The sequence below is a fragment of the Monodon monoceros genome, unplaced genomic scaffold (assembly GCF_005190385.1).
Source record: "Monodon monoceros isolate NGI ecotype Baffin Bay Population unplaced genomic scaffold, NGI_Narwhal_1 Super_Scaffold_20, whole genome shotgun sequence".
Classification (NCBI taxonomy): Eukaryota; Metazoa; Chordata; class Mammalia; order Artiodactyla; family Monodontidae; genus Monodon; species Monodon monoceros.
Window position 1 is genome coordinate 34,191,895 of NW_021703777.1, and position 12,578 is coordinate 34,204,472.

General features: G+C 31.9%; 1 protein-coding gene across 3 annotated transcripts in view; it reads right to left on the minus strand.

Moving 5' to 3' along the window:
• Nucleotides 1-12,578, minus strand: part of TLL1 (tolloid like 1) — a 260,947-nt gene that overhangs the window by 135,347 nt on the left and 113,022 nt on the right. For 2 of the 3 annotated variants that reach the window (XM_029235369.1, XM_029235368.1), the window contains exons 3-6: nucleotides 10,372-10,452; nucleotides 8,719-8,871; nucleotides 8,111-8,228; nucleotides 169-347 (exon numbers count right to left, since the gene is read on the minus strand). In XM_029235369.1, the coding sequence (XP_029091202.1) occupies nucleotides 169-347; nucleotides 8,111-8,228; nucleotides 8,719-8,871; nucleotides 10,372-10,452 (531 nt within the window). Of the gene's footprint in view, nucleotides 1-168; nucleotides 348-8,110; nucleotides 8,229-8,718; nucleotides 8,872-10,340; nucleotides 10,453-12,578 lie in introns of all 3 variants that reach the window. The other variant, XM_029235370.1, reaches the window with a different exon arrangement.

A 12,578-nucleotide genomic window follows, 5' to 3' on the forward strand; every position in this document is an offset into this window, starting at 1 on the left:
TGGTCTGCAGGAAAAAATTAACAACATAGCAGCTATTTTTAAATCAAGCAAAATGTTGATCTACAATATCAACAAAATCAGTTCACATTTTTTAAGAAGTTAAATAGTACAATACATTTAAAAGATATTTAGTCAACCTTAAACCCAACACATTCTGAAGCCTCTCACCTGGCTGGATGTTTTCTCTTATGATAGTTACATGATTATCTCGATCTGGTCGTGTGTGTTCATGCCAAAAGCCTATCACATGGCCCAATTCATGAACAACAATTCCAAATTTATCACAGTTCTTGCCAATAGAGATAGCCTGAGGTCCATTTCCACGCCGACCTACATAGGAGCAGCATCTGGAATAAAGTAGAAAGTGCAGATGGTGGTGGACAGGGAGATGCTGAGTGAATTACAGTAGGGTGAAACTTTTGTAATGAACTGTAAAGTCCAACACATTCAGAGGCAGAACAGTTTTTCATTAATAAATATTTCATTAATAAAAATTTCTAGTAATCCTGGTAGATTTATGTACAAGTCCCCAAATAATCTATTGAAGTGCCTTTGTACTAATTCATATATTAGAAGATGTGCCTTAAATAATTTTTAGGAGTATTCAGAAGATAAATCAGAAAATAAAATACTTATGATGACGATTAATGGCTATTATACATATAGTTAAACACAAGACATCAACTCACATGTATTTCTAATACAATTTTTTATCCTCAAAACCCATTTAGGTAACCACTTTGTCAATATCGTTATCTAACAATAATCCATTATTTCAGTATTAAAAATAAAAACAAAGTTTATTTTTCCTCTTTGAGAAAAACAATTAAGTTTGTGAAAAATGTTGGTTAATTAAGAAAGGAATTACTTTTCCTCTTCATGGGAGAATTTTTTTAAAGAAGAGAACTTTTAAGAGAAGTCAATCAAGGAAAATTAGTTTCAAAAGGTGAATTATCTAGGGTTAATGGTTGACTGGTGAAGGAAAATCAACAACTGGTAGAATTATGAGACTGTGTCAAATGGTCAGGCAAATGTTTAGTGTGATAGTCCATTTCACCTTCTGAAAGAATCTCTTGGACTTTCAGAATGTGAAGCATGCAGAGCATCTTCCTGCAAATTTTCTTCAATTTATTGATATTTATACATATTCAGTGATGCTTTTCTACCCAAAATATAGATATTCCATTTATTCATTTTGTGTGTGTGGGCATACATGCATGTGTGTCACTGTGCATGATAGAGTGTGCACGAACATGCAAGGGTTGACACATACGGACACACTTTAAAATAAGCTTTAAATGGTATAATAATATGGTAACTACAATCATAGTTATAAATAAAATTACACTTAAAACTTCAAAATTTAGGGTTTACGTTAAAATAGCTTATCTAAGGGCCACCCCTCTAGACAGCAATAGAGGGCAGTAAATAACTGGTCTTGAATAGATGGGAATCATAATGTGCCGGACACTGAACATCTTTTCTAATTTATTAAATTAAAAGAGGAAATTGCCCAAAATTAATTGCCCAAATTTTTAAAATGCATTTCACTAATTTCACTTTTCAGAGTAAGCACATTTGTCATTCCAATTATTTCTGTAGGCTTTAAATGCCAGTTAGAAAAAGTAATTCAGCTTATTATTTATGAATCTATTATAAGAGTTAATTAAGTTTAATAAATCAGTAAAAGAAAGAAAAGTGAGGTAACTGGTAGGGAAAAAAATCAGGGACTTGTATTTTTGCTCTCAGGTAGATATTTTTTTACCATGACTTTTAAATTTATACATACATAATTATTACATACTGAAATAGTAAAGTATTAGGTGTAGCAAAACTCAAAATTTGCAAATTTTGGAGAGATTTAAACTGAAATATTTGCTACCATAAAGCAATAGTGATGAAAGTGAAATATCTGAGGATTATACAGCAACTAAATTACCCACACTGAATCATTTTTGCTGGTTATATTCAGAGAAAAAAGTACTTTGCAAATCAAAATCCAGGAGATAGTCAAGCAATGTGGTTGATTCTTTTAATCTAAAACACCTTTTATTAGCATAATTTTACCTATAACAATTTCCAATAAATAAGATGGGGTTTCATAATGGAAAGCAAAGATACATTTCACACTGGCTTTTACAATGGTCCTGTGAAGAAAAATGTAGTGGTTTGATTTCTGAAATACTACAGGTCCAGGAATGGAAGAATTCTAGATGCTCAAATGACTAAATAGCTAAATATATGCACATACAATTATGTATGGAATGACAGGTTAATATGCACAGTTTATTTTTAATATGCACAGTTTATAAAAACATGGTTTTAACATGTCTGAGTTTCTTTCTAATTCCATCCAGGTTTGAAGCCGTTTTCTTGTACATGGCTTTTGATTTTCTGTTTCAAATTTGAGTGCTGCTTTTAAAGCTTGGCCATTATAAGCCCTACCTGTCCTCTCAAGAAAATATTTTACCAATTTTAGAGAAGCCTCACTAAGCCATAGAGAGTAAGAAGGTAATTCAAAACCCGCTATTCCCTACTTTGGCCTCGGATTGGTGGAGCAAAACCTATACGCACAAAGAAAGTTGCCTGTAAGCTTTATACCCTCCCCACAGCAGTCTTTTCTCAGCATAAAGATATGTTTTAAATGTAAACTCAGATTACTCCACTTCTTTACTCAATATTCTCCAATGACTATGTCGTAAATTGTGTCAATATTCAAAAGTATTCATTACCCCTCTCTAGGAGATAATTATACATCCCTACCCTACTGTTGCTGGGTTTAGTCGTGTGACTTGCTCTGGACAATGTCATGTGAGCAAAAACTGTGTCATTTCTGGAGAGAATCTTTAAGAGCAAATATGGTTGACCATATTGTTTCTATTCTTTCTGCTACAACTGCAAGGTTCCAAAAAGAGGCTTCTCCATCAGACTGGACACCATAGTGACGACTCTGGAGTGAGCTATAGCTGATCAATGGCGGATATATAGTAAGAGTAAGGAGTAAGTGTTTGTTGCTCTAGCTCCTGGGATTTGGGAGTTGTTTGTTACCACATCATAAATTGCCTAAGCTGACTGATACAGGCTCGCTATTTTGCTCAGAGGAAAATCAAATCACTTATTAAAAAAAACTATAAGATCTTACACAATCTTCGCACACAAATATCTTATCATATAGATATTGTCTCTTATTATCATCCTTGTCACTCCACTTGAGCCATGAAGTTTCCTTGTTGTGCCCTGAGCATGCAGAAATACTCTTGCCTCAGAGCCTTTTTACTGTCTATTTTCTCTGTCAGAAACTCTGTTTCCCAGATATACATATGGCTTCTTTCCTCCTCTTTCAAGTTCTGTGCAAATGTCCTTCCATCCCACTTACACTACTTTCCTTTTTGTCCTAGAATTTATTGTCTATTAAAACATTTTATATTTCATTTATCTTTGCAGGGTTTTTGCCTCCCCACCTAGAATGTAACCTTTGGTGGGCAGAAAGTGTACCTGTTTTGCTCATGCTATAATGCTAGCTCCTAGAATACAGCCTGGCACATAACAGAACTCAATAGTTACAGAGAACATATTGGTGGTTGCCAGAGGTGGGGGCTAAGAGTGGGTGAAATGGATGAAAGGGGGTCAAAATGTACAGACTTCCAGTTACACATAAGTAATTTCTGAGGCTGTAATGTGCAGCATGGTGACTAAAGTTAACAATACCATATCATATATTTTAAAGTTGCTAAGAGAGTAGATCTCAAAAGTTCTCATCACAAGAAAAAAAAAAAAACGTGTAACTAAGTTTGATGATGGATGTTAACTAAACTTATTGTGGTGATCACTTCACAATATATACAAGTCTAAAATCATCATGTTATACACCTAAAACACTATGTTGTATGTCAATTATATCTCAATAAAACTGGAAAAATTTTGAAAAATAAAAAGTCAAAAATTTTAATAAATAAATACTTATTGAAAGAACATATCTCCTAAGTGCAGGACACAGCTAAGACTCTAGTAATTAGCAGCAAGCATCCAAAGAAGTGGTGGAAATGCTCAAGGTGAGGGGTTCAACATGCTCTTGCTTCAGCAAGAAGGAGACTCCTCCTTCAGCCTGGCTCTCTACTTTTTCTATTAGTATAATTCTATAAATTCCTTTAAAAAACTATTTTTTCTGCTTAAGTTAGCCAGTCTCTGTTGCTTGAGAACAAGAATCCTGGCTAGCACACTTCCTCTGCCTAATTATAACATCCTTGCAGAGAGAAAACAACTTACATTCAATTTTATAGTCCCCAAAGTTAGTATAGTAAGTGGCACAAAATGAGAATTCAATAGGAAAGGATGAATAAGTGACTACTGTTACAGTCTGAATAATTAAACTAACCAAAGTTAAATACAATTAAAGCATATGAAACCTAGAAAATAAGTTAACTCTACATTTGTTTGTTTGATTGTTTTTTAGTAATCATTAAAAATCAGCATATAATAGATGAAGGTAATAAATTCAGTTACATAAATCTCTGACTTACAAAGAATAAAATCAAACAACTTCTATTATTAAATGGTCTCACATTTTGCTGTTTATAATTAATAATCTTGTAAAATAAATAAATGCCACTGAAGCTAATAGACATTCATTGAAAATTATGTATAGCTCAGTTCAAACCTTTTGTCAATAATGAGGGTTAAAGCTTATGTCCACTGCAGATGAAGCAAAGATATCATATACTTAAAAACATGCATACAGATACATATAAACATAATGTACGATTATAATACAACTTAAAAATAAGAATACACTAGAGCTAAATGGCAAAAAGGTCTGATTTCTACTTTTTGCGTTTTAAAATTTTATTATTTTCCCACCTATCAAAGGCCTGATATGGAACTAGACACCCAATAAATATTTATTGAATAAAAATTGACTGTAGCAGAATAAGATGGGAAATATAATGCTCTAAATGATATAGGTGATTCCATATTTAATAATTCCTCCCATAAATATGGAGATTATTTTAGCTTTTATTTTTAAAAATTGCAAGAGCTACAAGTTGTCTGACTTAGTGGGTAAACTCAATGAAAGTGATGATAATGATAAGGAGTAATAAGACACATTTGCCTTCTAGATTAAAGCTAGAAACAGAACTGATAAATGTTGTCGTCCATATCAATGGCACCACCTTAAAGGTTCTCCATATTCTATGGATATTTATACTAGGTATTGCTAAATGTGATACATTATATGCCACAGCTCTTATAGGAGAAAAGACTCAATACTAAATCCAATAGAGTGTTAAATGTTTGACTCAAAATGTATCTTATTCCAGATGGCTTTCACTATTTTGTGTAATACCAACTGTCAAACTCTTTAATAATTTAAATTGATTTTTATGAGATATAAATGCAGCATTATCATAGCAAGAATGATGAAATAACCATAATTTCATGAAATTGTGGCCAATAATGGTAATTTCAAATGAAATACAGAAGTCACAAAATGATTAGAATGATTAGCAGGCCAATGATCAAGTTTCATAAAAAGTATCATCCTTCCTATCACTGAAAAAATAATACAGGGCAAACTTTGAACTGGAAAATGAGCACCAAAACAAATCACCAAAATGCGACATTACTACTATTAACAGTCACAAATAAACTCGAGTCTAATTTCAGGAATGTAACTACAGATTTAAGTACCTTGGGGAAAGTCATAACTTCAGTTTTCACATCTCTAAATTGATGAAGTACATGTTCTTCAAACCCCCTTCGAATTCTTACATTTTTTAATCTCAGGATTACACACAATGTACTTTAGCTGACATGTAAATTGTTGGTACTTTCCTGATCACCTACCTATAATGCCATGTGCTGTGTGTCATGAGGGACACAGAGGTAAGCTCCCTGCTCTCATCATTGATGAAGGTAGACATTTGTACCAACAGTGGAAATGGAGCTATTATAGCTGTTGTAGAGCAAAGTCCCACTGCAGGCGGCTCAAAAATGGGTGAGCATGAAATATGTGAAAGATTTCAACTGATGAAAAAGGAAAGTAAAGGCATTCAAGCAACTAAAACATCACAAAAACAAACATGAAGGAATGATAGTGAATGGGGAAAAATAGTTTAGCAGGATAAAACAAGTGAAATGGAAAACTTTGAAAAGAGCTAAATTAATAAAAGAAAATGAGTATAAATATGAATTTGTTACAAACAGAATTTGAGCAATAAAATAATAAGTGGTGCTTTGCATGTATTTACAGAATTGAAGTGTGGGTAAAGAAAAGATGTATTGATTTGAATACATTATATATTTAGAAATATGTAATCTGAGCTATATCCACTCCTATTAGATAATCAGAAGGAAGGAAGGACAGTCTAGATTTGGACCTTAAAATGTCCTTAATATTTAAAAATATTAAATACATATAAAGAATTAGTTGGGACTTCAAATGTAACCAAAACTTATCAAGAGTAAGTAATTAGAGTAATTTAGAAGAAAACATTGCTTAAATAAGTCAGCTAAAAAAATTATGGTACTATCAAAATATATAGAAAAATAATAATGTATAATTTTTCCTAATGTCACTTAAGTAGGGCCAAAATTAAAACTCATTACTTTTTAAGTTAAGTTAAATGTTCTAGGAAAATATGGTATAACAAAGCCAGATGATGTAATGCCCCCAATACCTAGTGAAATATATACTTCCTCCACCCTGAAAATATGTGTCATTACGGCATGAACTATTTCCTCCAAAGGAATTATGCATTTATTTTTACTTCTCTATGTGAACTATAATAGAGGGTATTCAAATACTTATAGTTGATTAGAGATAATTCCTCTTTATAGAAGAATTTCAGCTAATAAATGTAGAAGGAATAAAAGAAAAGAACAACATGAGAAAATAACTATTTTGCAATGATGGGAACTTACAATTGAGGGACCTGGCTGTCACCATTTGAATCCACTGATCAATCACAGTATCACTAAAGTGGTAGGTCCAGGCATATGTGCCTCTTGATGTGATGCAGTGTAAAGTAGACAGCACACCCTATCAAGTATTCTTAGCAAACAAACAAACAAAAATGGAAACAATTTAAATACTCAAATATTTAAATATAAGTTCCAACTAACTGGAAATATAGGGAGAAAAAATTTGAAAGTTTTCACAATGAAAAGTCTTTTAAAGTACACAGCATTGCTTGGAGAACTGCTGTTACTGTAACTTGGCTAGATTATGGGATTTGTGGAGAGAAGTGGCAGCAGAAGCAGCAGATGGAAGCTGTGGTAAGTTCATGGCATTCCTTAAATGTTACATCCAAGCATCTAGGTTTTATTCTCAGGCTAGCATTTCGCAGAATGTGTTCTGGAATACTGATATACGTTCTTCACTATTAACAGGGTGAGATGGGTGTTCCCTTTTTAAAATAAGTTTAGGGAACACTGTACTCTATATTTCTTTCAATTGGTTGAATATTAGTAAGGTTTAGCACACTGCTTGTAGAAATACCTATTGAAATTTAACACAGCATTTTCACAACTTATAGAATAGTTTATTTTGAAGAGAGTATTATTATCCTGTAAGAAGCAAATCTAGAAAATATCACTGTAGGAGGAAACACTGAGGAATCTCAAAAAGTGTAGTATTTTGCTCTGAAGAGTATTTTTTGAAGATAATTCTAGTGGCAGTGAATTGGTTAGGCAAGACTGGAGAGCAGTTGGAGTACAGCCGGTGTGAGGGGACAAAGACATGAATGGACCAGGGGACTGACATGGGATAAAAGTGGAAACCATAAGACATAGTGAATATCAACAGAAATATTTCTGTTGATATCACTAAAAATTCAATCACTAAAAAAAATACTGAGGTTTCTAACTCAGGTTAGTGGGATGTTGGCAATGCCACCATATAGTTAGAACAGAAGGAAAGGCAGCTGTGGTGGTGGAGGATGCACAGAGGTCTGTGATCAAAGGGTATACTTATTTAATATATAATATTCTCTTATGTAAAATTCATACTTTCTCATGGGCAAAATACTAAGCAAATATTAAAAAGTGAATCTTACCTATGGATTTTTTTTCCCTTCTAAATTTACTTAAGTCACTCCCTGGTTCTACTTACCCACAAGGCCTATATGTGAATACAATGTAACTCTCTTCATCCCCTCTTTCAATGAAAGTCACACACGTGTGCTTTTCCCAGTGCCTCATGGCCTGCTTGAACATGGCTCGCTGGCTGCCTGGAAAAATGGCATGACATTAATAAAACAGTGGGCTCTTCCAACCCAGGTCTGGCTGCACAGGTCAGACAACACCTCTATCATCAACCAAAGAATACTAGCTCTGACCACTGCAGTGAGCCACTCTTGAGAGTGGACACTGCCTTCATAATCAGTAGGCTTGAGCTTACTGTCTCTACAAGTATGTGTGTACAAGGCTCTGTGAACGAGACATACATTATTCCTGTCAGCTGAAATCAGCTTCCAGATTTAATGGGTACATTTGAAATTCAATTTAAAAACCAGAATAGTTCTTTAGATTCTTAGAATTCAAGACTAAATACTTTTTAAAATTTCAAAACACACTAACTGACAACTCAGGTGAATGGAATATTTCTCATGTTTCATTTAATACTATGTTTTATATGTTAGTATTCTTTAAAAATATACAATTAATCTATATGATAATTATTAATTCTTTATCAAAATAGACTCTCTGGGAATATCTTACCAGTGAAGTTGCCTCCTATAACGTAAGGAATAACACCTCCAGGCCATACTCTTTCAGTTCTTGATGTAGCAGCTCTGGGAACTCGATTTTTCTCATTTTGCCCTGAGAATTTTAGAGGTACTTTTTCCTTAACTGTGTTGTTTTGCTCCAAGCCTGCAGTGACATTTAAAACATTCTGTGAAACAGAAGTCCTTGGTCAGAGAATCATTTACCTCTTAAAGGACAAGGTAAAATGCCTTATTTACACATTTATATAAATATGCCTGAAGTCAAAATGCATTAAAGAAAAACTTCATTTATATTACATACTTGAAAACAGTGTTAAAATATTTAAGTAGTTCATGTCAAAATACTATTTCCTAATGCTCTATGAGCAAATTTGATGAATTTCCATACAACAACCCACAGTGGACAGAAGTCAGGTAGACTTTGTAAGCCACAGAAAAATTCTTTTGTTTTCTACTTTACTAGAGCACTAAGAAATTCACCACTAGAATTAAAAAGACATTGTTTAAAAAGTGCTATGATGTTCAAAACGTTTCTTACTCCTGCTAAATCCCTAGTCCTTTAAATCAGAATTGATATTCTGTAGTACAGCTTAAAATTGTGAATATTACACTGTAGAGATAGTAAATGAAATAGAATAAGACAGATATGGTCTCAGATTCTGGGACAATGGGCTATCTCTATTTCAATTTCCTCGGGATTCATATCTACACAACAGAAAAGATTTAGAGAGCAGTACACAAGGTGAACAGGCCAACATAAAATGCAGTCTATTGTGGAAGAGCTTTCAAGTCTGCAGTCACTAACTTTTCTTGATGACCCTTCATAATTTTTTGTTACTGTTTTATTTTTCCTACATTTTCATGATTATTTTTTTCTTATTTATATATCATTGTTTATACAAATAGTTTACCACTCACATACACTTCAGACACAACGAATACTGAATGTATGCGCCCTATGCCTATGTTCCTAACATGTCTAACTTTTTAATATCCTGGAGCAAAGTATCTTCACTTTGGAAAATTAATCCTTAAAAGTAGGCACTTTAAAATATTTAATTAGTACTAATCAATTTAAGATATGTTAGGATATGAACTTTGAACAGAAGACTTGAAAAAGAAACTCTAAAATCTACAAATAGTGATTAATAAATTCAATACTTTAAATATTAACTAATCATTAAACCAGAAGGCAGTTTCTCTGAATGTTTTCTATATATATTTTTGGAAGGGTAAAAAATATTTTCAATTATTTTTTTAAATCTAATTAATCAGTTTGACAATTTACTTTAAGTGGATTTTATTTCAAAAGAAACAGCCATGATATTTTTCCATTTGACTAAAACTGATGTAGCTCCATGCTTGATAGAAATACCAATTTACTGGAAATAAATACCAACAATAAAATAAACACCTAATACATTTTTTTATTAAAGAGAAGCTGAAAATAAGCTAAAATATTTCAAATGTCCCCAATTAAGTTCTAAAAACCTTACGTTGGATATCAACTAACAAAATAACAATGAATAAAGGACTCTTTCTCAGCATATATCCTTTCCATAATTTGCAGCTTAATGGCAAACAGAACTACTATGAGTATAATATTCACTGTACATCGTGTCTGAAACTTTAAACATTGATATACCAGAGCCAATTCTTCTTATCCTGTCTATAAGTTGGTAGAGGGCCCCTCGTTTCTTCGACATACCATGGTCTCCAAATCCACCTTAAAGAGTAAAAGAAAATAGTAAGTTAACTTCACTGTAAATTAAAGTTCTTGTAAATAAGTAATAGTAATAGGCTACATTGATTTCTCTTTGGACATCTCTTTTTATGTGGTCTTAAAGTAATGAATACCCATAAATCTTGGAAGAGGGTAAAATTTCTACAATAACAAATTTTAGTAACTAAAACTAAGGGGGTAAAAGAAATTAAGAGAGCAATCTAAATGACTTTATTTGGACATCATGGCAATTGCGTCATCTATTGATAATTTGAAACATTTTTCTTCACTGTGACCTTGACATCACATAGTATTATATAAGATGACAACAAGTTGTTCTTTCCTGTTGAGTGCATTCCAGCTATTTTCCCAATACAAACTAAATATTTTCAGATGGCAAATCAGCAAATGGAAATAAAAATGTTAGAAGAGCATAGGTATGTAAATTCTCAATGCAACAGGAAAAAAAAGCAAGTGTATAGTGCAACTTTTGCCCCAAAGCTTGGATAAATTTTGAGATATTTCTAATAGCATATGACATTTTATAATGTGTTCACATAAATTTTGAAAATTAGTTTCTATAATTTATAAAAACCAATAACATAAATTTAAAAAAATTCACAAGGTGAGAATCCAAAAGGACGTCCAGCTGCAAAATACACTGTTATGTTACGCCATTTGCAAAATTTATGAAGGTGATATAAAGAATTTTATAGCTCAAAATGTAGAGGAGAGGGTGACATAAGGAAATATGTCTTCTTGCAATTTTAAGAACAAAGTCATATCAGAAAGCAGATCATTTGATGAAAATCCAAATCTTCTGATTCTCATTCCAGGGCTTTAACAAAATGCTCTCCCAGTTTTATCTCTTATTTTGCCTTCTCCTTGAATCTTTGATAGACAAATACAAAGAGGTATCATTGAATAAACAAGTAATTTGATCACTAATGATATCAGAACAAGTAGTTCATGAGCCTGTGGGCTAAGACAATGAAAGAGGACCAGAAATTCATGCAAACCACAAAGGGTTCTTGCATGGAAATAGTTTGAACTATTTCCTTCCAATATTTTTTCCCTTTGAAATTAATACTGAAACCTAATTACCTAGATTGAAGCTAATAACAAACAAAAACAATAATAAAAATTATTAATATATAAGCCTCTTATAGGAAATATCAATTAAGTCCTTATAAGGCAAATAAGTTAGAGTGCTTGTTCACTAATAATCTGCTTAATTATTTGAATTACATGGTCACATTTTTGCCGTGCCCCTTGAGAAAAAGTTTTGAAATTTTTTTCATTGAATATTTTAGAAAGATGAGGTAATACTTAAATGCATTCATTCCTAAGCAGTTACAACAAACATTCTTAAAGGATAGTAAAAATGTATTTGAAATGACCATTGCATAACAATTATATTGCATATTAGGTCTGAAACACATATAAATAGGTACAGAAAGAGGCTACAAATAGGTATAGAAGGAGGAAAAAAGAAATGTCTTAGTTAATATTAAGGTAATTATAAGCATAAGTATAATTACAGGCTAGGAAAAACATTTCAAGACTCTCAAAGTCAATAATGTTTTTTGAATAATTTTTATAGCAATATAAATAAAATTCTGTGTAGATAGTTCACTGAAATAGAAAAAAGGAAAATTCATAATATGTATTTATTTCTCATATATTCTAAAATTTTTAAAATAAAAATATACAAACTTAATAAATATTTGAGAAAGACAATACATTTTGAAATAAAATAAATATAGTCAATTCAGCACAAACTAACAAGAAAGGGAAAAGTTAGAGTAAGAAAAAACTAAAATATAGAATTCTTTATGATGTTTGAAATTCAACTGAATAGTGCAAATTACTTTGAAACATGTACCTTTCACATATATATTTACAGTATGATTTTTATAATTGATAGTATAATTCTGTTTTATGCTATTTATCTAAATAATGATATTTTACTTCCAAATGTTACTATTTCAGAGCTTAACTATAAATGAAATGACAAAATTACATAGTATTAAAATGTTCTAAACCACAGAAAATGAATGTCCCCAGTACAAAGAGAGGACAATGGGTTAAATAAATGACCTGAATAAAGCTTGAATCTAATGAAAATT